Consider the following 27473-nt stretch of genomic DNA (forward strand, 5'->3'; position numbering starts at 1 on the left):
TAAAAAGAATTAAGTTTGGCGAAATTTGAAGTAAGAGATCTGAAGGAATAATAGTGTGGGGTTCACAATAGAAAAAGAGTGTAAATAATAGGACTGTCATTAAATAAGGAGTAAATAAAATTTTGTTGGGAAAATTAGATACAAATATCAGAGGAAATAAATCTAAGAAAAAAGAAAGAGTCCAGAGTTTGCTCCACTTTTACCTTTGAAATTTTGTTTCCTTTTTAATTTTTGCGAAATTTCAGGAGTGTTTCTGGTTAATGTGAGAAAGTAGATTCGCAAGAAACCAAAATTAAAAAAGTGAGCGATTCGTGTTCGATTGATTTTGTGGATGATCCATTATCTTTCTCCAATATTTTTGATTTGAGCGAGAGTTTTGCTTCATTCGGAATCTTAAGATGTCAGGTCCCGTTGATCGATTCGCAATACCATGTAAGTGTATCAGATCTGTTTATTTTAATCTCTGGATCCGTCGGTTTCTGTCAATGCGATTTTGCTAGGGTTTTATTCGAGTAATGAGAAGCGAAGTTCTATGCAATTTCGTTTTTTTTTCCTAGTGGGTACTGCTTAGGGTTGTGCTATTTACAAGCCTCAATTTTGAGAAGTTGGGTCGTGATTTCAGCTGCCAATAGTTCAGTGGTTGATGAAAAATGTTTTCTTTTTTATAGGTTTTGAGGGAATATTGAGCAGTGATGAGAAAAAGGAAAGAAAGTCTGATTTTGAGAACTCAGAAGATGAGAGGAGAACAAGAATCGGTTCTTTGAAGAAGAAAGCAATCAATGCATCTACCAAGTTCAAGCATTCTCTCAAGAAAAAGAGAAGAAAAAGTGATGTCCGGGTCAGTTCTGTCTCCATTGAGGATGTTCGTGATGTTGAGGAGCTTCAAGCGGTTGATGAGTTTAGACAAGCATTGGTAATGGAGGAGTTGCTTCCCCATAAACACGATGACTATCATATGATGTTGAGGTTCTTGAAGGCTAGGAAATTCGACATTGAGAAAGCTAAGCACATGTGGGCTGATATGATCCAGTGGAGGAAGGAATTTGGTACCGACACTATTATTCAGGATTTTCAGTTTGAAGAGATTGATGAAGTTCTGAAATATTACCCGCACGGTTATCACAGTGTAGATAAAGAAGGCAGGCCTGTGTATATTGAAAGGCTTGGGAAAGTTGATCCTAACAAACTGATGCAAGTTACTACGCTTGATCGATATATTAGATATCATGTTAAGGAGTTCGAGAGGAGTTTTATGCTCAAGTTTCCTGCCTGCACTATTGCTGCCAAGAAGTATATTGATTCAAGCACAACTATTTTGGACGTCCAAGGAGTGGGACTGAAGAACTTCACAAAGTCTGCTCGTGAGCTTATTACAAGGTTGCAGAAGATTGATGGAGACAATTATCCTGAGACCCTCCACCAAATGTTTATCATCAATGCAGGGCCCGGATTCCGTCTGCTTTGGAGCACTGTCAAGAGTTTTCTAGACCCCAAAACGACTTCTAAGATTCATGTATGTTAATACATGTTTTTGCTTTTTATTTGTACCTCTAGTTAATGGCTTCCCTTAATTAAACTACTCCTGAGATTCATCATTGACTGTTCAACTTTTTTAATATAGGTACTCGGCTGCAAGTATCAGAGTAAATTGCTTGAGATTATTGATTCCAGGTATGTAGCTTGAATTTCTAATCCTTTTTTCCCCTCCAGAATTACTCAATTCTTCTGTGTTTTGCTTACATCAGTGATGTTTCTTTCATTTGTTTCAGCGAGTTGCCTGAATTCTTGGGAGGGGCTTGTACCTGCGCAGATCAGGGGGGTTGTATGCTTTCTGATAAAGGGCCTTGGAAGAATCCAGAGATTGTAAAGGTTACTTATTTGTCCTTTACTGATCTCTTTACACACTCTAGAATTGAAACAAATGGTTTACTGTTGTTGCAGATGGTACTTCATGGGGGAGCTCACCGTGCGAAGCAGGTGGTGAAAGTTCTGAACAGCGACGGGAAAGTCATTGCTTATGCTAAGCCGTCTTATCCATGGATAAAAGGAAGTGACACATCAACTGCAGAATCAGGTTCTGAAGCTGAAGATATTGTTGTGTCTCCAAAAGCAGTAAAGAGTTATTCCCATCTCCGCTTGACCCCTGTTCGTGAAGAGGTATGATATATTTTCACACTTTGTTTTTATAGAATACATGATTCGTGGTTTTGAATCGTCCAAGTGATTATTTTGCAGGCAAAGGTTGGTTCTGGTGAAACGAGTTTTGCCGGTAGTTTTGCAGGTTATGATGAGTATGTTCCAATGGTTGACAAAGCTGTTGACGCCACCTGGAAGGTTAAACCCACCGCCATCAACCGGGCTCCTTCTAAAGGTAATATTTTTATGCTTTCACTTGTGGCATCAAACACTGGGAAAAGAAATTGAAACTTTGGTCTCTTATGTATCTTTTCGCAGGAGCTCATATGCCTCCAAATGTCCCAAAGGATCATGAAAGCTTCAGTGCTCGTGTCCTAGTAACTTTCATGGCTTTTGTGATGGCGATTCTCACATTCTTCCGTACAGTATCAAACCGTGTTGTGACCAAGCAGCTTCCACCGCCTCCTAGCCAACCGCAAATTGAAGGAAGCGCTGCTGCAGAGGAAGCTGATCTCCTCAATTCAGTGCTGAAGAAATTAACCGAACTTGAGGAGAAAATTGGAGCGCTCCAGTCAAAGCCATCTGAGATGCCTTATGAGAAAGAGGAACTGCTTAATGCAGCTGTCTGCCGTGTAGACGCCCTTGAAGCTGAGCTCATAGCCACTAAGAAGGTAACTGAATACCATGTTCAACAATTGAAACCCACCAAAATTAGAACCTGAGACGTTTCACGTTCTCTAAAAACTGTTTGTTATTTGAAGCAGGCTCTTTATGAAGCTCTGATGAGACAAGAAGAATTACTCGCTTACATTGACCGTCAAGAGGCAGCTCAGCACCAGGTCGGTTTTTTCTTTTAAACCTTTAAACCCGAGAATCCAAATTTGTCTTCTTGAATCTTATTCATTTAAATTCTTTCAAATGCAATGATGGAATAAACCATCAATATTGTTTTTGTTTCCAGAAGAAGAATAAGAGGAAGCAAATGTTCTGTTTCTAGAAGATGAAGAAGAAGAATCAAATGTTTGTTTCTAGAAGAAGAAGAAGAAGAAGAGGCATCTCTGCTTTCTCTCTCTCCCTTGTAGGTTTCCATTGAAACAGAACAACTCTCATCTCATTTTATGTTAAAAGCTAATCAGTTCTTTCTCTTTTATGATAATGATTAGTTTATGATGATGATTATGATGATGACGAATGAGTCTTTTAAGTTTATATTAACAAAACAATTATACCAAAAAAAACACAGGAGAAATTGAGAGTCCTTAGATACAGACAAAACATGACTTCATCTTTCTATCTTCTCCAGTATCCATATTTTAAAAGATTACAGTAAACTGGAAATTTTGATTTATTTTCCAGGCTTCTTAGCCTCTGATGCAGTCTTCTAGAATAATAAGAACTGAAAATGCAAGAAAAAAAGTAGAGATATTATTTCGAATATAGCAAACTACAAGCAATAAAGTAATCAGTAATCAGTCTTAGGTGTTTTGTTTTATGTGAATTTCTAACCTTCCGCTTCTTCTTCTTTTTCTTCTCGATGAAAGCCATTATCTCATGTTGCCTCGTCATTGTCTCGTCTAGTGCCTAAGTTTTTGAAAACAGAGCAATCACAAAACAGAGCAAACAGAGCAAGAGACTAGCGAGAGAGAAGAAAAGCTTTACCTTGTTGGTTTCAGACAACTGAAGCTCGAGCTGGTCAATACGACGAAGTGCAGCGTCTAGAGTCTTCTCCCTCTCCATATAAAACGCAGCCTGAGCTTCCATGGACTTACATTTCTCCTCAAGATCTGTTATCTTCTTCACCATCGCAATATACTCCTGCTTCGACATAACAGTCACTCCGTCCTGGTAGACGGCGCTGCCTTCACGGCTATAAACATTTGCCTCGGTGAGCCTCCTTGGCATGTTCTTGGTTAGCCTCATCACTCCCACTATCCCCATTAGCAATGCCATGACGCTGCCATATAAGTACCCTTTCCTCTCCAACGGATTCACAGCTGAGTACACATCTGAATATAGAGTTTCACGGAGTAAGAAACTTATACACAAGCAAGCCCGGTTTGGTTGACGAGAATACTAACCTTTAAGGTCGGTAGGGTTTTTTTCAGCCTTGTTAAGCTTTGTAGGCCAATCAGCAGCCGCTGCAGCATCCACATTCGTGTCGATGAACTTCTTCTCCATCTCCGCAGCAGATTGCTTGTGAGTCTCTTCTGGTTCGCATTTCTTCTAAAAGTTCTCAAAAGATTAGATTTTACTGAACCAAATTTCAGAGAAAAACATTCAAGATCTTTGCTTCTTACCTTTGTTTCGTTGTTATACTCAAAGATTGTCTTTTCCTCGATCCCTGACAAGCTCCTTCGCAGGCATCTACCTTCACCGTTCTGAACCAACTGTGTATAAATAGTTTACATATTAATCCCAAGTTACATTGTAATATAACGTTTTTGATCAAGGATTTCTTAAGGTAGTTAGTTCTATAGAACTACCTTGAAGATCTCAGGGTCGTTCCATGGACCTTTGTCTGAACGCATACATCCACCTTTGTCTGCGCAGGTGCACTTACCACCCAAGAACTCAGGCAGTTCACTAAACAAACAATGCGAAGAGAGAGTTTTGAATAACATATTTGAAGATAAAGCTACAGTTTCAAGGTCAAGAGTTATCAAGTTCTTACTTGGCGTCAATGATTTCTAGAAGTTTGGTTTGGTATTTGTTGCCAAGAACCTGCCATTAATGAACATAAAGAGTGGTTTTAAGTGAGGCCAATATGAAACAGAGAAAAGTTGGGATGTCTGAAATGAGAAGGGAAGCTTTACGTGAATCTTTGCTGTAGTCTTTGGGTCAAGGAAAGATTTCACTGTGTTCCATAAAAGCCTAAACCCACAACCAGCATTGATGATGAACATACGGTTCAGCGTCTACAACGAAACACAAACACAGAGGTCATGTTGCTGCGTCAGAACCATTATAGAAACTCAAAGAAGAACGTCCAAAAACATAACTAAACCTCAGGGTAGTTATCGTTGTCGATTTTCTGAATACTCTGAAGAAGATCTTTTGCAGCTTTGTTGAAGTTACTAAGCCCCTGCAAACACACAGAGATTGAATCGTCCTTACAGAGAATCTATGAGGGGAATACATTTGTATAGCTTAATTGAACACATACCACGCCTTGAACATCCAAGATCGTTGTGCTCTGATCAATGTGTCGTTTCGCAGCGATGGAACAAGCAGGGAATTTGACGTTGAAAGTCTTCTCGAACTCTTTCACATGGTACTTCACGTACCTATCAATTGTGGTCACTTTCATCAGCTTTGTGGCATCAACTTGGCCTAGCCTCTCAATATAGATAGGTCTTCCTTCCTTGTCAACACCATGATATCCTTGTGGATAATACTTAACCACTTCTTCGATTTCTTTGAAATCAAAGTCCTTGAATAAGAAAGAGATAGAAACATTAGAGAGACACAGAGACAAAACATAGAGTCAAAAAAGTGAGCCTTTGATGTCACCTCCATGATCGTGTCTGCGCCATATTCTTTCCTCCAGTTAAGCATATCAGACCACATTTGCTTAGCCTTTTCGAGATCAAACTTTCTTGCCCTCAAGAACCTGATATATTTCGATTGATCAGAGCAATGGAGAAGAAGAAAATCAAAAGATCAAGAGGAAGGACCTAACCTAAGCATCATGTGATGATCATCATGCTTAGAGGGAAGTAGTTCGTCTAAAATAAGAGCTTGACGGAAAGCATCAACCGCTTGCAACTCTTCTGTATCGATTTCATCGACGATTGAGACACACGCCACACGGCTATGCCTTCGACCTTTCTTGGTCATTGAGTGCTTAAACTTGTTCGTCGCATTTATAGCCTTCTTCTTTAGAGAGCAAAGCTTTGTTAATCTCTTGTCATCTTCTGAGATCTCAACATCTGCAAGATTCTTACTTTTATATAACGTCTGGCTTTCATACAAAAAAAAAAGATTGGCAATTTTCTCAGCTTACCTATCTTATTATGTCGGTCCATATGAGCAACCATTGTATCCGCCATGATTTAAAGTCCTATTTAATCACACAAAGCAACAAATGAAAACTCTGTTCTTGTTCCTTGTCTGACAATCAAACAATAATATTAAACAAAACACAAAAGAAACATTTCATCGAAGACGTTACATTCCAACCCCAAACAAATTACGAGAAACAATCCTTTAAAGCTTATGAGAATTAACATAAACCAAAACTTTTTGTGACTAGAGACTGAAACCCTAAAGACTCGAGATTCAATAAGCGTGAGATTCAAAGGGTTTAGGTGAGATAGAAGAAGAGACTTTTATTCTTTACCTGTGGATTAAAAAAATGAACACTAAGGGGAGAAGAAGAAAGAGAGATCTATATAACTTTCTATCTCACACCCCAAATTAAGAACGGTTCCAAATTTACAACGCCTAAAATCTTAGACAACAAATCCAGAGAGAGCATTGACAAGGTTTTACCTTTTCTTGATTTCTTTCATACAATTTAGCGTTTTTCTTTTTGTCTACATATTTTTAGCTCTAATCTTATATTGGAGAAACCATTTTTGTAAATAATAATTGAGGATTTTTTCTTTCCTTCTATATTTCTATCTAAATCTGGTCTTATTAATATGCGAATTGAGTAAATAAAACAGATTTATTGTTACAATTATATATTTCGAGAACAACAAAAAACTGGTGTCATAATGGTTTACAAAAAAAGAAAATCTAAAAAGTATATATATTCCCTTCTATATATGGAAAATAATAATAAGTATATTCCTAAATAGTTTGTAGAAACATATCATCATGGATACTTTTCTTTTTATATTACTCACCAATCACCATCAATATACTTCCAAAATTAGTTTTTTTGTGTTGTAAGGTTTTCGAAAAACTAAAGAGCATTTGTATTATGGTGAACATATCATCATGGATACTTTTCTTTTATATAATCTGGTGAACATAAATTATCATGGAGCATTTGTATTAGTAACCGATCAATATTCTTCCAAAATGATTATTTGAAGATCACAACGCAGTAAGTGTTATAAAACATCTTATAAATTTAGTATGTTTATATATTTATATATAAATTTAGTATACACATATAAATGGTGTTATCTTTATATAAATTTAGTATCAAACAAAATAAAAGAAAAAAATTAAAAAAACTTTAAAAATTCTGAATAAAAAACTTGGTTACTAAAATCTACATAAAGATGATTTGAAAACAAGTTGAATGTTTGGAATCGCTAACAACCGAAGCTGGATCCAAAATCCGGTTAGTTTCATATATCTTTTTGTAAATTTAGTATCAAACAAAATAAAAAATAAAAAAACCAAAAAACTTTTAAAAATCCGAATAAAAAACTTTGATACCAAATCTATATAAGGATGATATGAAAACAAGTTAAATATTTGGATCACTAACGACCGAAGCTGGATCCAAAATCCGGTTAGTTTCATATAATTTTTTGTAAATTTAGTATCAAACAAAATAAAAGAAAAAATCCAAAAAAACTTTTAAAAATCCGAATAAAAAATTTCGATACCAAATCTATATAAAAATGATATGGAAACAAGTTGAATATTTGGAATCTCTAACGACCGAATCTGGATCCAAAATCCGGTTAGTTTTTATATACATTTTTCTTTATGTAGATTTAGTATCAAAACACAAAAAAATAAAAATAAAAAAATAAACATAAGAAAAAATCTTTATTACAGAAAAAGAAAATTAGGAAAGCACAAACCTTGGTTCTCGCTGGTGATCATGATTATGGATCGATCGATGAAACACAAATTCGTCTGCTTCCTCCGCAGTCGAATTGTAGTTTTAAAGCCAAAGAATCTGCCAACTGGTCGTCAATTTCACTATCCCTCTCTTGGCCATCGTCCTTCTCCGTCGTGTAATCATATCCTTCGCCGCCGTTGAAAGAATCCTTGGGTGAAAGCGTTTCGGTGGCGAGATCTTTGATCGTGTGAAATTAGGGAGTCACGAACTAAAAAGTGAACTCGATTGATTGAAGATTGTTGTCACGAGAGAAGGAAAGCACATCAGTGATCAGTCTCGCAGGGAAATTGCAGGTAAAAAAAGAAAGAAGAAGAAGAAGAAGAAGAAGAAGAAGAAGATCAAAGATGGTATTTTGGTTTTTGATTTCTCAACGAAGAAGAAGAAACGAGAGTTGGAGTATTTATCAGCAAACGCTCCATTGAAAAAAAAGGAAATTGTCTCCTTTATTATGTTTTGCGAAGAAAAGGAAATTGATCAAGGTAACAAAAAGTCAAATTAAGTTACCGTTACAAGAATAAATACGTAGTTTATTTGATGTTTAGAATTTAGAGTGATTGTTGAAAGAGATAGAACATCAAAAGTCAAACCTAGTCATGTATTAACATAATGCTCGAAACAGAATGAAAAATATGCCACTAGCACAATCTTACTCAAGCTACAAGCAAATTCACAGCACAACACACACATCTCCTCACTACCTTTCCAAGCAAAAATTACGTAGAACTCGCCACAAGCACAAGCCCCCATAACCAGTTGCTCTGCTTCCGTTTGTAATGACATGGTCAATGTCAATGGCTTCTCTAGTCGGCTTACTCTCACTTTCGTGTATCTCATATTTGAAACAGACAAGCTCACCATTCAAAAGCTTGTTTAGCTGAACAACACTCAAATGTATCACCGTCGCTTACTCCAACTCATATAGGAACCTACCTACCTAATACTAGCTTCTCAATATCCAAGCAACAATGCCGGATGATGGAGGAAGAAGAAGTGAGATTGATGGGAACTGTGTAGAATCTTAGGCATTGTCACAATGGTTCCTTAAATTCCTCTGTTTTGTGTGTTTGGATTTGAGCAAGTAACGAAACAGAACAAAATATCCATTGTTCTGAGGGTATAGTTGTCATTTGGCACAATCTACGGTGACGTGGAATAGTTCAAACCATATTCAACCGAAATAACCAAATCGATAAAACCGAATCAAATTTTAGTAAATAGAGAGATGTCTCTCATATAACATAACTAGATAAGCCCGCCTATTTAGGCGGGTCTAAGATACAAAAATCAAATTTTATCAATAGAATTTTGTATAATAATCAATTTATTTTTCTTGATATTTAATTTAATAATTATTGGTTTAAACAAACTTTCAATCTTATCCATTCTATTTTAATTATACACACTCAATCTTATCAATGATATTTGAATTTTAAAAAGTAATCGATCATCATTCTATATGTAATTTAGTATCTAGAAAAGAAAAAGAAAAAATTAATTTATATCTTACACATTCAATTTTGTAATACAGTTTAACTATTTTTGTCATCATAATAAACTCGATTTAAATTCTACACACTTCATATTGAGTGATAATATTTTCATATCAAAATAATATTTATGACATATCAAATCTATATCCTAGTTAGTATTAAAAATAATTAAAAATTAACAAAACATAACTAATAGGCCTAGGCATAATACCCCAACCCTAAGAACCGACCCGAACCCGAACCCAAAATTTTCAAAGACCCGAGCGGTTCTAAACTTCAAAACCCAAAAAACCCGAACCCGAACCCGAATAGGTATCCAAACATATCTCAAATATAAGTATATATTAGTTATATTTATACTTATATATAGAAAATATTAGGATTTTTTTGGATATTTTAGTTATTTTTGTTTATTTTTAGATATATTCAAGCAAAACTACTCGTGTTGTTTTGGAAATATTTTGAAATTTTCAAGTAATTTAATAGATTTGCACACAAAATTTGATATTTTAATATATAAATAAACTCGAACCCGAACCCGAACCGAACCTGACCTGAAATCTTAAATTACCCAAACGGGTCCTAAACTTCTAAACCCAAACCCAAAATAGCCGACCCGAACCTGACTCGAATACCAAAACGGTTAGGGCTAATAATTAATTAAAAACACAGAAATCCACAAAAATATTTAAAACCAAACATTGTTGAAAATATATTTTTTATATATGCGGTAATCTCGTAAGTTAATTTTACATCATGCAAATTAATATTAAATGAGTTAAAATTAATAAATGAAAATATTCTCATTAAAAATAATTGAAAAGTTAAATCCTATAAGCTAAGCTATTTTTTTCTCAAAATGTTCTATTTTCACTTATGATTACATGAGTGAAAATTCTTAAAATAAAACATAGGTATAGTATCACATCAAAAGATGCAAGACGCTCCATCATACGATGAGTTAAAATTCTTAGAATAAAACATAAATATTCAAAATTTTATTCTTATAAGTTCATTAATATTTTGTGTTTTGATTTAACGAATAAAAACATTGTATTACATTGACAAATATAATTTTATCCAACTAAAATAATGATTAGAAAATTATATTACTATTTTAAACTTCAATGGTCTTTTTAATTAGTATTATTATCCATACTAAATTATATTTTTAAGAAAATAATATGTGCTACATTTAAATGACCAATAACACATGTAAAAACAAATTTGATAATTTTCCTTTTGTTGAATAAATGTTAATTGTTTATAAATATATAGACATATAAATTAGTATATGTAAATTAATATGTGCTACATTTAAAGAAAATAATATGTGCTACATTTAAATGACCAATAACACATGTAAAAACAAATTTGATAATTTTCGAATAAATGTTAATTGTTTATAAATATATAGACATATAAATTAGTATATGTAAATTTGTTTACTTTTTAAGATTTTCTATTTTTTTAAGAGAATAAAAAGTTAAATTTTGAATGACACATGTACACATCTGATCGTTTGACTTGACACGTGGCATGATCCTATGAGTTAGTAAATGAATTAGTATATGTAAATTTGTTTATTTTTTCAGATTTTCTATTTTTTTAAAAGAATAAAAAATTAAATTTTGAATGACACATGTAAACATCTAATCGTTTGATTTGACACGTGACATGATCCTATGAATTAGTAACTTTAAAACCATACTTTATATAATAAGATCATGTATGGATCCTTTTCTTTTGCTATAACTTCCAATTTTTTTATTTTTTTTGTAAGGTTTTCGAAAAACTAAAGATACTATATAATCTGGTGAACATAAATTATCATGGAGCACTTCCAAAATGATTGTTTGAAGTTCACAACGCAATAAGCCAATAAGTGTTATAAAACATCTTATATTATATATTTATCAAAAATTATACAAAGAAATAAAACAAAAAAAATATCTAAGCAAATATTTATGCCAGATTTCCAGAGGCTTTAAAAGAAGCCTTTTAGTATAACAAACACTTTAATATATACGTGAATGCTATTTGCATAAACTACTGTCTTTTTCATTTTTTTTTGCTTATTCTTTGTATTTCATCTAAATTATACAAACCTATTCATCAGTTTGATTTCTTCTCTGTCTTGCAATGAAAGACTCGATCTTGTATCGAAGTTCATCATCGGAATCAAATCTCTCAGCAGATGCATCTGTCTCTGATCTCTTCAATCTTCCACAAGAACTCTTCTCCAAAACCTTCAGATTCTCCGACTTGCTTCGTTGGTAACTCTGAATTTGCCTCTTCTCTGTCAAGTTCTGTTTCTCTATCGTCATAGTTATGTCCTTATGCTCAACTTCGCTCTGTTTCTCTCTGTTCACAGAAGTGCTCTGTTTTGTCAACTTCTCAGGTTTGCTCTGTTTCACTTTCTTCTCAGAAATGATCCGTTTCGTCTTCTTCTCTGTTACGCTTTTTTTTACTCTGCTCTCGGTGATGCTCTGTTTCTCTTCGTTCTCTTTTGCTTTGTTCTCGGTTATGCTCTGTTTAGCCTCGTTCTCTGCTTCACTCTGTTTTTCTCCGCTTCTCATCTCATCTTGTGAAAATCCACCTCTCCTTGAGCTCTCCAGAACAAAATCCTCGTAAAGATCGTTGCTTTTGCACTTGGGATCATGTTCTTGATTCAAGAGAATACCGGATTTAGCGATCAGAGCGATGACTATCGCGTTTCCTATGACAAACGCAAGACTACGGTTTGCGAGAATAACCGATGCGACACTAGAATCCTCAAACGTGACAACGAGCTCATAAGAGAGCTTAGCTAATGTAACCAAAACCACAACTATCTCGATCGCCCGGAAAAACAGATCCAAGATTATCTCAACTCGAGACTTTTTCGCAAGCCTCTTCTTCATCTTTCTTGATTTAGGTTTCTGAGTACTAAACGAATCCATTGGCGTGGAGATAACCGAAGAAGAAGGAAAAAAAACCTCAAAAAAAAAAAGAAAACAGAGGATTTTGAGTTGCTGATTCTTCAGATCTCGAGACCAATTGGGTTCTTAGTTTAGATTCATGAAAAGAAGCTGAGAATTTAAAGAGAGAATAATATGTTTTTCCCTTTATTCTCTCTTTTTTCTTTCTTTCTTTTGCTTTGGTTTCTTGAACGGATTTAGCTTTGCTATGTGAGAGTATATATACAGAGTCGTTGAGTGCGCTTCATATGGTTACTTTCGTTTTTTGAGCACTAAAATGCATGGTTTATACAAAAAAAACAGTACTGCAGCATCAACGTAACGCGCGGTTTGACTAAACTTTTTATTACACTTCTTTAAATGTGAAACGTGGTAGATATTTTCTCGTCACAGTAAATTTCAGACAACTTCATTAAAAAAAAAATCTAAATTTAAGCAATATATTTAGGGGAGGTCCCAAAAACTACATAATTTCCTTTGAAAATTTTCTGTAATTATTATTTTTTATTTTTGAATCAAAACTGCAATTAAATTATTTATGTGAATTTCCGTAAATAATGCTATTTTATGGAAAATGTGGTATTGTACTTGTACCAACTAAACAAGCTGTAGCATGTTAACTTTGTTATTTGACACAATTAAAAAACATGTCTTTATATAAGATACTATTGTTCATGGAAAGTATGCACAGCTCCTATAGATTTTGTTAGTTAAAGAGCCCTGTCTAATAAGTGTCTAGTATCAAATATCATAATTACTCTGTTTTTTAAATAAATAATAATACATAACTACTCTGTGAAATTAGATTTATATGAGTAAAGTAGTTTTAGTGGTTAAAAAGTAAAAGTTTACTGAAATTAATTTTAAAAAATCTGCATGATTGATTAAGTTGATCACTTAGGAGAAAAATTCTAGAAGAAGATTTAAGAAATTGTTAATTCCAAAATTCCCTTTTTATAACCAAAATCATGCTGCTTATGATAGATTCGTGACTATATTCATGTAAATAGCTGAAATATATGTGTTCTTTCTTTACCGAAAAAACTATTATCAGATTTTTAAAAAACGTTTACTAGTATCCCAAAACATTATAAAAAAAAAAAAAAAAAAAACTGTAGCATTTAAAATCCGTATCGTTTCATACAACATATTCTCATGTTAATATGTAGTTTTGTCCAAGAATATATTATACGAGGTGTAAAAAAAGAAGAAGAAAATCCTCTAATTGGTCGAAAAAGGCAACATCGCACTATATTCGTGACTTTGTCCATTTGTAATTATTTACTCGACCGGTAAAGCAGCTGCCTTGATATCGACATGTCCATTTCATATCTCCTTTAAATTTTTGTTATAACAAATTAATATGTGAAAGTAATTTGTAGCACATATTTTTATAATAAACTTTATCGTAAAGGTTTTTAGGACTTGAATGATCAGTACAAAGCTTTCCCACTGTGCCGAAACAAATTATTATCGAGTAGAAAATTATGTTGTATTTAAGTTTAATTTTTGGAAGATATATAAACTAGGACTTTTGTTTATTAGGGTTGTATGGGTTGCCTTATATTATTTTTGTCTCAATGGATTAGGATTAGCTTATATTATTGTAAGAAAATATTATTACTTTTTCTAAAGTACATTTTTTGTATTTCATGAGAAAATTATAAATTCAATTCCTTCTTCACTAAGAGATGGAAAAATGGCTTGTAGGTCAACAAATTTTTGTTATTTCTTTAATGTCTTGTCTCTTTCTAACCAAAAGCATACAAGAGGTGGTCTCATGATTTCAAATTTAAATTTTCATTATTGGATACACTTTGACAAAAGCCCCACTTCTTTTCTGTAAAAAGTTGAAATGAAGATTCATTATTGGTGTATCATAATATTATTCAGAACATCCACAAGCGAAACGTGTCTTCATATTTTGATCGGAACTTTCGTATTAATGCCGCAGTAGTAAGAAACAAAAATAAAATTTGATCACTTAGACAAAAATGAGTTCGCTACATACGCTTTAGTTATAGTCATCACTCATCATGTATATCTAAAATAACAATTTAAAAAAATGTAAGAATTTGACTCAAAAAAATAAAAAGGGAACAAAGTCCGACCTGCCGGAATCGAACCAGCGACCTAAAGATTACAGCAACTACTACAGTCTTCCGCTCTACCAACTGAGCTAAGGTCGGATAATTATTAGTATACTCACACTATAGAAATATAGCGCTTATACTTTAATATGGGCCCCTAATGGGCTTGATTAGAAGGCAAATTATATGCGTCAGCACAATTTGAAAAGAACCAAATTAGTCAAGTGATGATGGAGTTCGACCCTAATTAGGACTCCCATAAACAAAAATCCAGCTAGCGGACTACATACATCGTTAAAAGACTATTGGCTTGATAGTTGATACTGAACAACAATATGAATTTTTAATTTATTTATTTTTTGATTAAAACTTATATATTAATATTTAAAGACCCATCCCTAATATGCTATTTTATGATGCTGCTAACTTATTTAAACTAACCAATTTAGACTAATGGATGAACACCAAGAATTTGGACTTGGACCACAAAACAATGCATAGTATATTTGGATTCTTGATTAATCAATAAATTTGAAGTTACATGCATGATGATTATTTATTTTTCGTCACATGCATGATGATTAATTAAGATGGCAAACTCCACGTGATTAATTAAGAACTTGGTGCGTCATAAATTTTTTTAAAAAATATCAGGGGTGATTCGACTAACAAAATACGACGAACCAGACATGTTTTGTTTTTTTTTACATTTGGAATTTCGAAGTTAACTTTTAAGAACCCACTTGATAAATCATATGTACAAATTAATGAGAAATTGTAGAATGCCAATAAAAATTGTGATATCCAAGAAAACTAAGCAAAATATATTTATTTTCTAAGCAAAACATGTACACTTTTTGAGCAAAATATGTTGAAACAGCAGCCAAGCGTAGGACTTTGATTTCAGCTGATGGAGAAGGAAATTCAAAGTCATATCCAATTTATTATGATTATCACATAATTTTAGCTGTAGGATTTTCAGATAAAATTTTACCGAAATTCTCGGCATATAAATTTTTTAGAAATCTACAATCTGTTGTAAAGATTTTATAAATACTTATCTGACCAAGTCACTAGCTCGTCAAGGAGATTTCCTCTTCATATTCATTTTCAAAGACAAGTGTTTTGTTTTCTCATCGCCACCTAAGATGTAGATAAAACAACATATTTTATTTATTTTTTCTAAAACCGCGTACAACATGACATGCCTAGGGAGTTCTAACAATGGGAAATGAGCATTCATGGGGGATGGTTGAAGACATTCCTCCTCATTCTCCTACATGTGATGAGATGTGCATCAATGGTATTTTGTATTATGGAGCTTTTATTGACACAAATTCTAACTGAACCTGCAATCATGAGTTTTGATGTTAGGTCTGAAAAGTTTCTTCTTATCAAGGGACTCGTCAATGCCGGTGTTAACTTTCTTACTTCTTAAGAGCTAAGAAGATCTTATGAGGGGCAGCTAGCTGTACTTTTTTTTGAAAATTGAGTTATTTGTATGTTTGCCTTGTGGGTTTTAGAAGATGTTGTGAATGAGGAATGGTCATACATGAGTTTTGATTTCTCTAGTTTAGCTGGGTTGACAAGAGACTTGGAACTTCAACTGTTTAGTGCAGCCAACGCATGAAAAGTTGTTTACGCACCATTTTGTGTGTATGCATTGACATATCATGTTGTTTATTATGATCCAAAAAATGAATTTACTTTTGAAAATTTGAGAGAGAAAGAATTATAGAAAAACTTGTTCCTAAAAACTCTCAACCTAGATTGAATAAGTATTATTTTCCACTTTTAGCAAAACACACTTACAAATTGAAACATCTTAGGTGGATAAGAAACCAAACAAATAGTCACAAAAATATCAAACAAATTTTTTAAGAATAAAAAGACTACTTTTATGTAAATAGACGTTAGACTCAATTAAAATAAAGGGAAGACACAAATTTATATGGATTTCAACTTTCAATAACGTTAAATGTGATATGATATGCTCATGGCAACTAGGATCAGAATTCCAGTTGTGGCAACCACACAAATTTCTGAGCTTCGCAGAATCCGAATCGGTGTTTCACCTCGTAACTTAGTCTTGAACGCCTAGAAGCAAACCAAATCAATTTAAGTTGTAATATTATATTTATTTTGTGTAGATTGCTTTAATCTGTGTATCTTGTAATCTTTATATTTCTGTCAAAAAAAAAAAAATAGTACTATTTAACCTTTTACTAAAAAATGAAAATGTGATATGGGAAATTTCAATTGTAATATTACTATTGTAGAGAAAGAAGTCAGAAATTCAAAAGAAAAACCAACGTAATGCCCAACTTAATAAACATGGGCTTTGTTTTTGAAAGAGGCCCGTATAGATATTGACCTCAAACTTAGGGAAACCCTAATATAAGAGCAAACCCTAGCAGCGCTATCTCCCTCAGCCTCATCTTTCACCCACTACTATTCGCCGTTCGCTTTTCCCTCGCCGTCGAAATCAACATGGTATCGTTTTCTATCATCCTTTTCTCTAACTAATCACCTGTATTCATTTTCTTCTTTCTCTTGTCTGAATCGTTACTTTCGTTGTCATGGTTACAGGCGCCGAAGAAGGATAAGGTTCCGCCACCGTCATCGAAGCCGGCGAAATCCGGAGGTGGAAAGCAGAAGAAGAAGGTTCGTTTCCGAATATAATTTAGGTTTAATTGGAATGTGTAGAGAGATCTGGTTTGTAGTTTCTGAAATTGTGTTGTTTAAGTGAAGCTTGTAAATGGATTTGTTTTGCGATTGATGTTAGATTAGTGTTGGAGTTTGCATTGTCTTTGTACTTAAATCGTTGCTCTCTTTGTTTGATGGTAAACAAAAAAACAGAAGTGGAGCAAGGGAAAGCAAAAGGAGAAGGTGAACAACATGGTGCTGTTTGATCAAGCTACTTATGACAAGCTTCTCACTGAAGCTCCCAAGTTCAAGCTCATCACCCCTTCCATTCTCTCTGACCGTATGAGGGTATATTATCAATCTATCAACTCCTTGTTTCCTCAATTACTAATCCAGATCTAGAAAATGATAGTTATATCATCTGGCAGTGAATTGGTTTGAGCTTCTATTGAATCTAGTAGAGAATATTGTGAGGTGTTGATAACTTGATCTACTTTACCTAAAAGCTGTCTGATGTTGTTGGTATGCTTGTTCAGGATATGGTTCTTTACTTTCACATAGGCTTACTGTGTGTCTAAGTAGATACTCATGTGTTATATAATGTCAATTTGGAGCTTGTCCTCAACGTCAAGCTTATTTTATTCTCTGTTTCTCCTCCCTGTTTTTTTTTTTTTTCTTTCCATAACTTAACAGATCCAAACTTGATGTGTTTGATGTTGTTGAAAATTCAGATCAATGGGTCGCTAGCAAGGAGAGCGATTAGGGAGCTAATGGCCAAAGGTGTGATCAGGATGGTCGCTGCTCACTCGAGCCAGCAGATCTACACTCGTGCCACCAACACCTAAGATGTTTGGTTTCTTTATCCACCTAAGATGTTTGGCTTCTTTTTCTTATCTCTTGTTGTTTGATTCTTCAGGAACTTGTTAGAATCTTTTGTTTCGTATTCCGTTTTTTTGAGATATATGGTTATTTAAAACGCATCAAGACTTCTAAAATTGAGTCAATCCTTTGATATATCCGTTCTAGAATTCGGTAATGGAGTTGTTCCGGTTTAGTTATGCATCAAATAATTTAAACCGTAGTTCTTTATTATAGGGATTTGAACTAATTGAACGAATTCATTCAAAATATTATTTGAATGCTTGGATTTATTTTATAAAGGAGGTTATGTAATGTAGACATTTAGATTGATGGACTAATATGAATGAATATGATGAAATGAAAATAACGCCTACAGCCCATTTGACAAGTTTCAGTGTCCCTTAATATTTTGTTAATAAATACATTTACTTTTCTTATTTTTGTCTTCTAACTAAAGAATTTTAGTGTTTATAATTATGCTAATTGGTTTTGCACTTAAAGAGTAGGATTTATTCAAATAATTTCCCGACATAATCCATGCGTGATATGTCCTTTCAATTTCGTCTTCTCACCCGTTAATCAAATGGGCCCAGCTTTTCAATCCATTTGCTAATCTGATCAAATTTTCCTATAACGCTTACAAATAACAATTTGCAAAACATCGTCGTCGATCACAGGAAAACTTCCCTTTAGACATTTATTTCGCCATCTCGGAAGCTTAGACGTTGGAATATATATCTATTTTCTTAACTAACCGCTGATTTTTGTATTTTCATTACAAAAAAAAAAACTATTGTAATGCCATATTCAAAATAGTATATGCTTTGGTACAGTAGAAATAATATCAACCAATTAGGATAAATTTTCTTTCCATTATATAATTAGTCTCCCTAGCTTAGAGGCAAATTTGTAGTTTGTGTTACGACGTGTACGGACTATATAGCACCTCAAAGTTGGGCCAATGAGATGAAAATGGGCCTGGGTCCACATGCAAGCAGACAAAAGAAATCGACGTGTCCCATATGAGTCTCGTAGCAAGAGTATGGGAGAAACCAGAGTCGTCCATTTTTTGGGTTCAGTGACTGTCATTGTCAGATATCTATAGCTTTGTTGGTAAAATTTCACATGAAAAAATTACATAATAAATAGAGAAGAGATTTTGGAAGAGAGAAAATGCAATTTAGCTCCTCACGTATTAGCAATTTAAGTTCTTGTCTTGGTCTTCCCTCGATTTCAAACGACATTAACCAAAACCAGAGAACTACGAATTATTCGGTGAGTTCTCTCATTGATACGATCCTCTTCTATATATCTCCGTGTTCTTCTAGCTTGAAAGCATTTTAAAAGTTTTTACTTTTGGAGGTTTCACATTCTCTCCCTGAACGATTTTGCTTTATTTTGTTCAGCTTCGGTTCTCGTCGAATCTTCTGTTTCTCTGTCGATTCATTGATCTGAAAATCTAAAAATGGATTCATTCTGATTTAACTTTTATCTTGTTCAAACTCATTTATGATCCCAAATTTGTTCGTTTCATTCTTTATAAATTAGAATCCTTTTTTGTTCTTGTGGCAATTATCTTCCTCCTTTTCTCTGTTTTGAAAGATTTGTTACCTGCAGAAGTTAATTCCATTGATTTCTTGAAGATGCAGTATCTCTTGCTACTTAAAAGAGTTAGATTTTTTGTCTGATACGTTAAAATTATGAGAGGCTCGTTCGTTCTTTAATCTGTGTGGTCAAAGTTTCCTACTTTCCGAGAATTTCTTTATTGTTGTGTTGTTCACTTTGCATTTATAATAGTTTTTACTAACGAGCTTTACGATTCTGTTCTTGTCTCATTCCAGCTAAAAAAAGATGGATTCTTGTTGCAACTTTAGCTTGGGGACAAAAACTGTCTTGGCCAAAGACAGTTTCAAGAATGTAGAGAACAAATTTTTGGGTGAGAAGATCAAAGGAAGCGTCTTGAAGCCTTTTTCTTCAGATTTGAGTTCCAAGAAGTTCAGAAATCGAAAATTGAGGCCCGGTGTTGCTTACGCTATTGCTACCTCAAAGAATGCTAAAGAGGCTTTGGTAAGTTCAATGATCAGGTTTATCAAAACACTTGACCACTTATCTGTGGAACTAGTCTTAGTGATTGCCTTAAATTGATTGCTTTCATGTTTTTTTTTTCCAGAAAAATCAACCTTCCATGTTTGAGAGAAGAAGAGCAGATCCTAAAAATGTGGCTGCAATCATTCTAGGAGGAGGCGATGGAGCTAAACTCTTTCCTCTTACCAAGCGAGCAGCAACACCTGCTGTGAGTGACTATCGATTATTGATTTAAACGGTCTTCAAAAAGAATTTGTTGTGTAAAGTGGAAGTCTTTAGTTTTCTGATTCTTGAAACACAATTATCAAACAATATTTGCAGGTTCCTGTGGGTGGATGCTATAGGATGATCGATATCCCGATGAGTAATTGCATTAACAGTTGCATAAACAAGATTTTCGTGCTGACTCAGTTTAACTCGGCTTCCCTCAATCGCCATTTGGCTCGTACTTATTTTGGGAATGGCATAAACTTTGGAGATGGTTTTGTTGAGGTATATATATAACAATATGGTTTCCTTTATAAACTTCTCAGTTTGTTTCTGAATCCGATGAAATAAAACAAAGGTAAAATCTTATCGAAACAGGTTCTGGCTGCTACACAAACTCCTGGTGAAGCCGGGAAAAAGTGGTTTCAAGGCACAGCTGATGCTGTGAGAAAATTTCTGTGGGTGTTTGAGGTATGAATAACTTATGATCATTTTACTTGTTTTATCATACATTAAGTCTGTTCCTTTATGATTCTTTAAAATCGTCTGAATCTACTGGTACTTTTTATTATAGGATGCTAAGAACAGGAACATTGAGAATATAATCATCTTGTCTGGAGATCACCTATATAGAATGAACTATATGGACTTTGTTCAGGTAATATAATAGTAAACATTCCTCTTACCAGTTTCAAAACTAGTCTTGCTAACTAACTCTAAACACTATGCATTGGACAGCACCATGTCGATAGTAAAGCCGATATTACTCTTTCGTGCGCGCCGGTTGATGAGAGGTTAGTTTCTTTAGCACTATGATGTGACTTTTGTATGATTTTGGTTTTAAGATGTTAACTTAATCTTGAAAACCCCTTATGTGAATTTTCAGCCGTGCGTCGGAGTATGGACTGGTCAATATTGATCGAAGCGGGCGTGTAGTCCATTTCTCTGAGAAACCAACTGGCATCGATCTGAAATCAATGGTACAGTTTTATTTTCTAAAACTTAAATACGTACGAAACAGAATGGCATTGATCTGAATATTTTTCTGTTGTTTTGACGGTTATAACTGAATGCAGCAAACCGATACTACTATGCATGGACTGTCTCATCAAGAAGCAGCAAAATCTCCATACATTGCGTCAATGGGAGTTTATTGTTTCAAAACCGAAGCTTTACTGAAGCTTCTGACATGGCGGTATCCGAGTTCCAATGACTTTGGGTCTGAAATTATTCCTGCAGCTATAAAAGATCACAATGTTCAAGTAAAAGAAAAAAAAAAACTCTTCTCTTTTTAAAAGAATTTGTTGAGTTTTATCACTTTATCACAAACGATTTAATCAAATTGTCTTCTTTAGGGATACATCTACAGAGACTATTGGGAAGACATCGGAACTATTAAGAGTTTCTATGAAGCTAATATTGCTCTTGTCGAGGAGGTAAGTTATAAAGAGGAACTATAAAGAGTTTCTATGAAGCTAATATTTTTGGTTAATACCCAAAAATGTTTCTTACTTTTGAATTTATCTATGATTCAATCTCTCAACTATTGTTCTTTCGTTCTTGTTTTACGCAGCATCCCAAGTTTGAGTTTTACGATCAGAATACACCTTTCTACACTTCTCCTCGGTTTCTACCACCCACCAAAACCGAGAAGTGCCGGGTAGAGATCTTTCTCTTTACGTCGAAGTCCTCTTTGTTTGCCTGTTAATCTCGAGTCTTGATTCACTGATTGGTATGATCCTCGTGATGATTTCGCAGATTGTAAATTCGGTAATCTCACACGGATGTTTCTTGGGAGAATGCAGCATCCAACGTTCCATTATTGGTGAAAGATCACGTCTTGACTATGGTGTTGAGCTTCAGGTGTAAATCCTTGGTCATAGAATGACCTATAGCTGTATGGACATTGTCAAATGCAAAAGCTGAGTCTGGTATTTGTTTGCTTCTTGCAGGATACTCTTATGTTAGGAGCGGATAGTTACCAAACCGAATCTGAGATCGCGTCTCTGCTTGCGGAAGGAAATGTTCCAATTGGCATTGGCCGAGATACAAAGATCAGGTATCAATCTGAAATCACAATATCTTCTATGAGTTTGATTCTTAAACTCTGATGCTACATTTTATTACATTGAAGGAAATGCATCATTGACAAGAATGCAAAGATCGGGAAAAACGTGGTGATCATGAACAAAGATGTATGCTTTCTTCTCCATTCTTGATTCTCTTTGCGTTTTCTGTCTTTAAGTCAGTAAAGATCAAGACTTTTGAGAGATTCAACATCTTAACTGTAATCGTTTTATTTCTCAGGATGTTAAGGAGGCTGATAGGCCAGAGGAAGGATTCTACATTCGATCTGGAATCACTGTGGTTGTCGAAAAGGCCACCATTAAAGACGGTACTGTGATATGAACAAAACGATCTCAAGACCGCCGTGGTGATTTTGAGGTGTTTGGCCGGAAGTTAAAAAGAGAGACCGTTGTGATTTTGTCATGTAAATTAGAAGAGGAGATAGAAGAATCATACAATTTAGAAGCAAAAGCAAGTTTAAGCTTTACAATAAGAGTGATCAGCCGATCACCTATAGCTATAATAGTCACTCTCTTTTCATAATGATCAATAAATAAAGCTATCTATCTTCTTCTGTTTTGGCAATTTCTCAATTAGGGGTTTAATTTAACATTTTCTAAATAATTGGGGTTAAACTGAATTTATTACTCCTCTCAGTGGTTTTGCGTAAATATTAAGGGGTTAAATTGATAATGGAAAAAGGTTGGGGTCAGATAAAAGATCGAATAGCTTTTATAAGTGACGTAAATATATAAAAACAAAACGCGGAAACAATTAAAAATAAAATCAAAAATAAATCGCCGATCAATCCATCTTCTTCTTCATTTGGTATTGCTGCTTACGTCGTCAGATCTGCTCGTTTTTTCGCTCCATTTTTGGGTCACCATTACTCAGCTTCCGTAAGTGTTTTGATTGTTTGTTTTCTCCGAAGTTTTGAATCAATGATCTGAGAAAATTTCCCTGTTTAGATCGACGATTCTCAAGGTTTTTGTTATGTGCTTGTTGGAATCGTTTTCGCCGATTGAGTTTCTAGATCTGAAGTTCAATCGGTGATTACGATTGAGATAGTTGCTGTTGTTACTAAGGTTTTGATTCTCTGGTCAGATACATTAGACTGATAAACATTTTATGGCGTTTTCTACAAATTTGTTTGTTTCCTAGGTTAGTTTTCTTCTCCACTCTTAAGTAGTTTCGGTTGTGTTCAGAGGCGATTCCGTACATGATTTTCTGGGAAAATACATCTGTGTTCATCTCCCAGTGAAAATACTTGGATAAAATCTTCTAGTGTCCAATTACTATTATATGGGAAGAGATTATGTGTAATCTTGTATGTTAGGAACAAAACCTGGGGTTGTTAATTGTGTAGATAAGGTGCAGAGATATGTGAATTTGACCAACCAACTGTTTTGTTGATCCTTTAGGTTTTAAATATCACATTAGATGGACGAAAGCGGAGGTGATAGTGGTTCAGTGGCCACACCTGTTCAACAGCGAGCACATGAGGCATGGAGGATTTACCAACACTATCTTGACAAGACTACACCTCATGCAAATTACAGATGGATTGGAACTCTTGTCGTCGCTCTTATCTACTGTTTGAGGGTTTACTATATTCAGGGTTTCTACATCATCGCCTATGGTCTTGGAATCTACCTTCTCAATCTGCTTATCGGGTTCTTGTCCCCTCTTGTTGATCCTGAAGCTGGTGGGGTCTCTGATGGGCCTTCTCTGCCTACTAGAGGTTCTGATGAGTTCAAGCCTTTCATTCGCCGTCTCCCCGAGTTCAAATTCTGGTAATGCCATGTCGAATTCTCTCATGAGCCTTTATACATTTTTGTTGATTTTTCCAAGTTTACCAGTTGCAATGTCAAATTCCTTTCATGATCTGTCGTGAGTTTTAAATTCCTTCATGATCTTTTTTTTACTGCATTGCTACCTTCCATGGGGTCATGATTGATGATGATTGTAGATTCTGGGAATGTTCTGAATATCTCTGAATGCATGTCTCCATAGTCCATTCTTTGTTCATTTTAGTATTTTTGATGTTTGAGGCTTTCACAACTGATCCTGGTAGATGGAGAATCACAGATATGTGAGCAGTAAGCTTTATCTTCTCATTACATATTGCATTCTATACAGTTACAACATCAGAATCCCTGTGGTGGTATACTATAAAAACGTAAGATACCATTGTCTTTTGGCTAATGAAGGATAGCTACTTACATGTATTGTTGTCTCAGGTACTCCATGACAAAGGCTTTCTGCATAGCTTTCCTCATGACATTCTTCTCGGTGTTTGACGTTCCTGTGTTTTGGCCAATTCTGCTGTGCTATTGGATCGTTCTCTTTGTTCTCACCATGAGACGCCAGATCGCCCACATGATCAAGTACAAATACATCCCTTTCAGCTTCGGCAAACAGGTAAAACTTCTAACTGATTGCGGTTTTGACTTGCAAGTTAATTCATCCATTTGTCTACTCATGCATGTTACATTTTGCAACTGAATTTTTGATAGCTACACCAACTTATCCACATTCATATCGGTCGATACAAGATACTTGATGAATAGTGTTATAGATTTTGAGATTAATTAGGCTACTTCCAAAAAGTCTTTGTTTTCTTGGTAATAATTGTTGGTTTGTGTGGCAGAAATATGGTGGACGGAGCAGCAGCGGCTCACGTGCGGATTGATCTGACCAATTTGCTGACCATTAGCTACTTTTTTTGTCTTTGCAAAAGAGAAAGAAAAAATTGTTAAGAATATCATTTTGGACCATTTTTACATTGACAAAACTATGCAGAGCTATAAGGAAGAATTATAGGCAGGATAAAAAAGGATGGAAACTAAACTTGATTTAGCTCGGAAGAAAATTGTTCCCTTTAGTTGTTTATCCATGATTTGCAATATGATCTATAATCTGTTGCTTTACTAATTAGACCCGAAAGCAGACTACTACTTCGACTATACCGGCTGCCGCTTCTAAACCCGTGAATACTGGACCGTGTAGTAAACGATGATACATGACACTAATTGTGGACCAATATTAACCGGATCTAAAGCCTTACATTCAAAATAAACCACCACTTCGGTTTGATTAGCCGGAGAAACAGACAGGTTAATAGCCACTTATTTAAAACCCAAAATACAAATTGTGGAGAGTCATTCTCGTTAAGCACTCAGCTTTAGACATATTGGTTGAGGATTTCATCAACAGTAGTGTATTTGACATCAGGGTAAAGCTCAGAAGCTTCTACCCCGAAAGAAGGTTCGATTTCAAAGCTTGTGTGTCCTCCTTTCACGAAAACGCAGTGACAAAGGGATAGCATCACGTTGAGTGGGGGTGATGATTCTGCAGAAAAAAACACCAAACCCATCAATGGACATAATAACTAGACAAAATTGAAAGAAGAAGAAGAAAGGTTTAGGATCAAAACCTATGATCTGTTTGAGGAGTTGTTCTTCTGGAACGTAGATTCTTTCAAGTGTTTTGCCAATCTTGTTCTCCCAAAGCGAGACAAGATCATTGAATGAGTAAGTGTTCATTGGTGGCCTAATATATAAGATCTTGTTCAAAGTTCTTGGATCATCTACGGCATTGATTGTGTAAGTTCCGATGTCTTCTTCCTTGTTGAACACAGCTGCAAAATATCACCACAATAAGAAGGGAGTAACTGGACAAGAAACTGCGGATGTTTCAGATAATTGAAACATAGTATCCTTTGATCCATGTTATAAGGTTCTGACAAAGACCTTTCAGCTTCACTTTGGTGTTTTTTAAACCAAACATAACCATATTACTCTAAGAGAATTTGGATCTCGATTTGTATTATAAGAAAACTAAGAGTAGTCTTACCTTTGGGGTTCCCATCACCTAAAACAATGACCTTATCCCGTGGAGCAGAAGTAGCACCAGGCTGAGCTAGAGTTGGGAGGAAGTAGCCAGCGAAGAAGTTGCATGAGACATAAGTGTATGGGATTCCTTCGGCCTCAATTGTTCGCCGGATTTTGGCCTTTGTAGCATAGGCTGACTTGGCCGGTTCGACAGTGAAAACACGGTCTACGTCATTTCCAAACTCGGAGGGAAAGAATCTCTGGTAAGACAGGTGTGACGGTAGTGCATCAGTTGGAGGGTCAATTTGATATCAGAGTCTATAAAATTGTTACTCAACTCTATGCTTAGTACAACATCCAAGTTCATTGATTCTAAAAAGTATCACAGAAGACACCAAAACCAATGCATTGCAAACTACATTGTCAATACAAGAAGTAACAAAATTCATTTGTAGGGGTTCCAAATGTCATATGAGACTAAGATTAAGACTAAAGTTGATTACCTTAACATTACCGGCTTCTTTAATGGCGGAGATGATCTTGTATTGATGTCCCAAGAGGGAGTGCCCAACAGTAGAGATGACCACATCCGCTTGCTTTATCGAATTCACGAGACTCGTATGGTCGTCAAGGTCTCCCTATCCAGTTTTAGTATTATAATCAGAATCAGAAAATCACTAAACCATTGAAGTAAACATTTGTACGGAGGATCAAAGGAAAGAGAAGAGCGTAAAGAGATAGATACGTACGAGGAGAAACTGAACGCCGAGGTTCTTGAAATTCTCGATGGTGGAGGATCGTGAAGGGCTTGTGAGCGTCGAATTTCGAACGAGAACTAAGGTTGGGTGGCCAGATCTTGCGCTCGCTTCCACTATATATTTCCCGATATAACCCGTTCCTCCGATGAACAGGATTTTGCTTTTACTCGTCATTTTTAGACTCGGATTTTGCCGGAGAGAGAAAAAGTACGGTGGCTGGTGCCTGGCGGGTAACAACGGAATGAATCACAGATGAAGAAGAGAACTCTTATGATCCCAAAATTGCGGCTTTTTAATTCTTCTCACCCGTTGCTTCCTTTTACATAAATAGTATGAAACCACCACACTCTGAGAGAGAGAGAAGAGGCTTATGGAGAATCTGACAATAATACCCTCTGTAGTCAACACTTACGTTTACTTTTTAGTCAAAAGTTGAGACGTGGTTGGTGAAATTGGCGGCTTTTTATGACTCAACTTTCTTTGAGACGTGGGCTGTTATCCTAATAGACGTTGTAATAATGTTTTTATTGG

At 34.9% G+C, this 27473-nt stretch overlaps 7 protein-coding genes, 2 long non-coding RNA genes and 1 other non-coding gene across 16 annotated transcripts; 5 read left to right on the top strand and 5 right to left on the bottom strand.

The window, feature by feature from the left end:
- The first annotated feature begins 116 nt into the window (after positions 1 to 116).
- Positions 117 to 3307, top strand: AT4G39170 (Sec14p-like phosphatidylinositol transfer family protein). Of its 2 annotated transcripts, none has more exons than NM_001204033.1 (9): positions 117 to 432; positions 669 to 1513; positions 1622 to 1671; positions 1770 to 1863; positions 1942 to 2157; positions 2236 to 2371; positions 2455 to 2807; positions 2901 to 2975; positions 3098 to 3231. In NM_001204033.1, the coding sequence occupies exons 1-9, from the start codon at positions 399 to 401 to the stop codon at positions 3131 to 3133; spliced, it is 1839 nt and encodes a 612-aa protein (NP_001190962.1). In that variant the 5' UTR covers positions 117 to 398; the 3' UTR covers positions 3134 to 3231. The 2 variants fall into 2 exon arrangements, with proteins under 2 accessions (NP_001190962.1, NP_568054.1); NM_120077.4 differs by having other exon boundaries at positions 140 to 432; positions 1770 to 1869; positions 3098 to 3307.
- On the bottom strand, positions 759 to 1327 carry AT4G09815. The gene has a single exon (NR_142306.1). It is a non-coding gene; the product is annotated as an other RNA (long non-coding RNA).
- Positions 3238 to 8317, bottom strand: SEC14 (Sec14p-like phosphatidylinositol transfer family protein; the record flags this gene model as incomplete). Of its 3 annotated transcripts, none has more annotated exons than NM_001204034.2 (14): positions 6476 to 6527; positions 6140 to 6196; positions 5816 to 6065; positions 5647 to 5746; positions 5300 to 5566; positions 5141 to 5218; positions 4950 to 5051; positions 4808 to 4857; positions 4620 to 4719; positions 4434 to 4523; positions 4215 to 4356; positions 3796 to 4142; positions 3643 to 3717; positions 3238 to 3532 (listed from the first exon to the last, which is right to left on the bottom strand). In NM_001204034.2, the coding sequence occupies exons 2-14, from the start codon at positions 6183 to 6185 to the stop codon at positions 3518 to 3520; spliced, it is 1662 nt and encodes a 553-aa protein (NP_001190963.1). In that variant the 5' UTR covers positions 6186 to 6196; positions 6476 to 6527. The 3 variants fall into 3 exon arrangements, with proteins under 3 accessions (NP_001190963.1, NP_195629.2, NP_001329546.1); NM_120078.2 differs by lacking the exon at positions 6476 to 6527 and adding an exon at positions 7905 to 8317 and having other exon boundaries at positions 3286 to 3532; positions 4215 to 4359; NM_001342526.1 differs by lacking the exon at positions 6476 to 6527 and adding an exon at positions 6308 to 6425 and having other exon boundaries at positions 3518 to 3532.
- Positions 8318 to 8494: 177 nt separating this feature from the next.
- On the top strand, positions 8495 to 9021 carry AT4G09825. The gene has a single exon (NR_142307.1). It is a non-coding gene; the product is annotated as an other RNA (long non-coding RNA).
- A 2301-nt stretch (positions 9022 to 11322) lies between these two features.
- Positions 11323 to 12728, bottom strand: AT4G39190 (nucleolar-like protein). The gene has a single exon (NM_120079.3). It carries the CDS (start codon positions 12375 to 12377, stop codon positions 11544 to 11546), a length of 834 nt encoding a protein of 277 aa, NP_195630.1. The 5' UTR covers positions 12378 to 12728; the 3' UTR covers positions 11323 to 11543.
- A 1772-nt stretch (positions 12729 to 14500) lies between these two features.
- Positions 14501 to 14584, bottom strand: AT4G39195. The gene is given in 2 exon segments: positions 14501 to 14537; positions 14548 to 14584. It is a non-coding gene; the product is annotated as a tRNA-Tyr (tRNA).
- Positions 14585 to 16845: 2261 nt separating this feature from the next.
- Positions 16846 to 18412, top strand: AT4G39200 (Ribosomal protein S25 family protein). 2 transcript variants are annotated; one of them, NM_120080.4, is made up of 4 exons: positions 16846 to 16978; positions 17075 to 17149; positions 17345 to 17479; positions 17863 to 18412. In NM_120080.4, the coding sequence occupies exons 1-4, from the start codon at positions 16976 to 16978 to the stop codon at positions 17974 to 17976; spliced, it is 327 nt and encodes a 108-aa protein (NP_195631.1). In that variant the 5' UTR covers positions 16846 to 16975; the 3' UTR covers positions 17977 to 18412. The 2 variants fall into 2 exon arrangements, with proteins under 2 accessions (NP_195631.1, NP_001119144.1); NM_001125672.1 differs by having other exon boundaries at positions 16848 to 16978; positions 17348 to 17479; positions 17863 to 18192.
- Positions 18413 to 19058: 646 nt separating this feature from the next.
- APL3 (Glucose-1-phosphate adenylyltransferase family protein) lies at positions 19059 to 22980 on the top strand. 2 transcript variants are annotated; one of them, NM_120081.2, is made up of 15 exons: positions 19059 to 19267; positions 19834 to 20059; positions 20163 to 20285; positions 20399 to 20569; positions 20663 to 20755; positions 20859 to 20942; positions 21023 to 21078; positions 21171 to 21264; positions 21361 to 21546; positions 21640 to 21720; positions 21858 to 21944; positions 22043 to 22147; positions 22237 to 22343; positions 22419 to 22479; positions 22592 to 22980. In NM_120081.2, the coding sequence occupies exons 2-15, from the start codon at positions 19844 to 19846 to the stop codon at positions 22691 to 22693; spliced, it is 1566 nt and encodes a 521-aa protein (NP_195632.1). In that variant the 5' UTR covers positions 19059 to 19267; positions 19834 to 19843; the 3' UTR covers positions 22694 to 22980. The 2 variants fall into 2 exon arrangements, with proteins under 2 accessions (NP_195632.1, NP_001328715.1); NM_001342527.1 differs by lacking the exon at positions 19059 to 19267 and adding an exon at positions 19324 to 19354 and having other exon boundaries at positions 22592 to 22929.
- A 130-nt stretch (positions 22981 to 23110) lies between these two features.
- On the top strand, positions 23111 to 25283 carry ATRER1A (Rer1 family protein). 2 transcript variants are annotated; one of them, NM_001342528.1, is made up of 4 exons: positions 23111 to 23512; positions 23773 to 24144; positions 24592 to 24772; positions 25002 to 25283. In NM_001342528.1, exons 2-4 carry the CDS (start codon positions 23792 to 23794, stop codon positions 25041 to 25043), a joined length of 576 nt encoding a protein of 191 aa, NP_001329643.1. In that variant the 5' UTR covers positions 23111 to 23512; positions 23773 to 23791; the 3' UTR covers positions 25044 to 25283. The 2 variants fall into 2 exon arrangements, with proteins under 2 accessions (NP_001329643.1, NP_195633.1); NM_120082.4 differs by having other exon boundaries at positions 23111 to 23250.
- AT4G39230 (NmrA-like negative transcriptional regulator family protein) lies at positions 25247 to 27341 on the bottom strand. The gene is made up of 5 exons (NM_120083.5): positions 26934 to 27341; positions 26688 to 26822; positions 26207 to 26444; positions 25788 to 25991; positions 25247 to 25702 (listed from the first exon to the last, which is right to left on the bottom strand). The coding sequence occupies exons 1-5, from the start codon at positions 27114 to 27116 to the stop codon at positions 25536 to 25538; spliced, it is 927 nt and encodes a 308-aa protein (NP_195634.1). The 5' UTR covers positions 27117 to 27341; the 3' UTR covers positions 25247 to 25535.
- Positions 27342 to 27473: the final 132 nt, after the last annotated feature.

This window comes from Arabidopsis thaliana, chromosome 4 (assembly GCF_000001735.4).
Source record: "Arabidopsis thaliana chromosome 4, partial sequence".
Taxonomy (NCBI): domain Eukaryota; kingdom Viridiplantae; phylum Streptophyta; class Magnoliopsida; order Brassicales; family Brassicaceae; genus Arabidopsis; species Arabidopsis thaliana.

Excerpts from the sequence above, each read along its gene's own strand:
- ATRER1A (NM_001342528.1), top strand. The coding sequence starts at position 23,792 with ATGGACGAAAGCGGAGGTGATAGTGGTTCAGTGGCCACACCTGTTCAA. Across the intron at positions 24,145-24,591 it reads CTCCCCGAGTTCAAATTCTG|GTACTCCATGACAAAGGCTT; the intron begins GTAATGCCATGT and ends TTGTTGTCTCAG. Across the intron at positions 24,773-25,001 it reads CTTTCAGCTTCGGCAAACAG|AAATATGGTGGACGGAGCAG; the intron begins GTAAAACTTCTA and ends TTTGTGTGGCAG.
- AT4G39170 (NM_120077.4), top strand. The coding sequence starts at position 399 with ATGTCAGGTCCCGTTGATCGATTCGCAATACCAT. Across the intron at positions 1,870-1,941 it reads AGAATCCAGAGATTGTAAAG|ATGGTACTTCATGGGGGAGC; the intron begins GTTACTTATTTG and ends CTGTTGTTGCAG. Across the intron at positions 2,158-2,235 it reads TGACCCCTGTTCGTGAAGAG|GCAAAGGTTGGTTCTGGTGA; the intron begins GTATGATATATT and ends ATTATTTTGCAG.
- AT4G39200 (NM_120080.4), top strand. Across the intron at positions 17,150-17,344 it reads GTGGAAAGCAGAAGAAGAAG|AAGTGGAGCAAGGGAAAGCA; the intron begins GTTCGTTTCCGA and ends ACAAAAAAACAG. Across the intron at positions 17,480-17,862 it reads TTCTCTCTGACCGTATGAGG|ATCAATGGGTCGCTAGCAAG; the intron begins GTATATTATCAA and ends TTGAAAATTCAG.
- AT4G39190 (NM_120079.3), bottom strand. The coding sequence starts at position 12,377 with ATGGATTCGTTTAGTACTCAGAAACCTAAATCAAGAAAGATGAAGAAG.
- AT4G39230 (NM_120083.5), bottom strand. The coding sequence starts at position 27,116 with ATGACGAGTAAAAGCAAAATCCTGTTCATCGGAGGAACGGGTTATATC. Across the intron at positions 26,445-26,687 it reads AAGAAGCCGGTAATGTTAAG|AGATTCTTTCCCTCCGAGTT; the intron begins GTAATCAACTTT and ends CTGTCTTACCAG. Across the intron at positions 25,992-26,206 it reads AGGTGATGGGAACCCCAAAG|CTGTGTTCAACAAGGAAGAA; the intron begins GTAAGACTACTC and ends GATATTTTGCAG.
- APL3 (NM_120081.2), top strand. The coding sequence starts at position 19,844 with ATGGATTCTTGTTGCAACTTTAGCTTGGGGACAAAAACTGTCTTGGCC. Across the intron at positions 20,060-20,162 it reads AGAATGCTAAAGAGGCTTTG|AAAAATCAACCTTCCATGTT; the intron begins GTAAGTTCAATG and ends TTTTTTTTCCAG. Across the intron at positions 20,756-20,858 it reads AATTTCTGTGGGTGTTTGAG|GATGCTAAGAACAGGAACAT; the intron begins GTATGAATAACT and ends TTTTTATTATAG.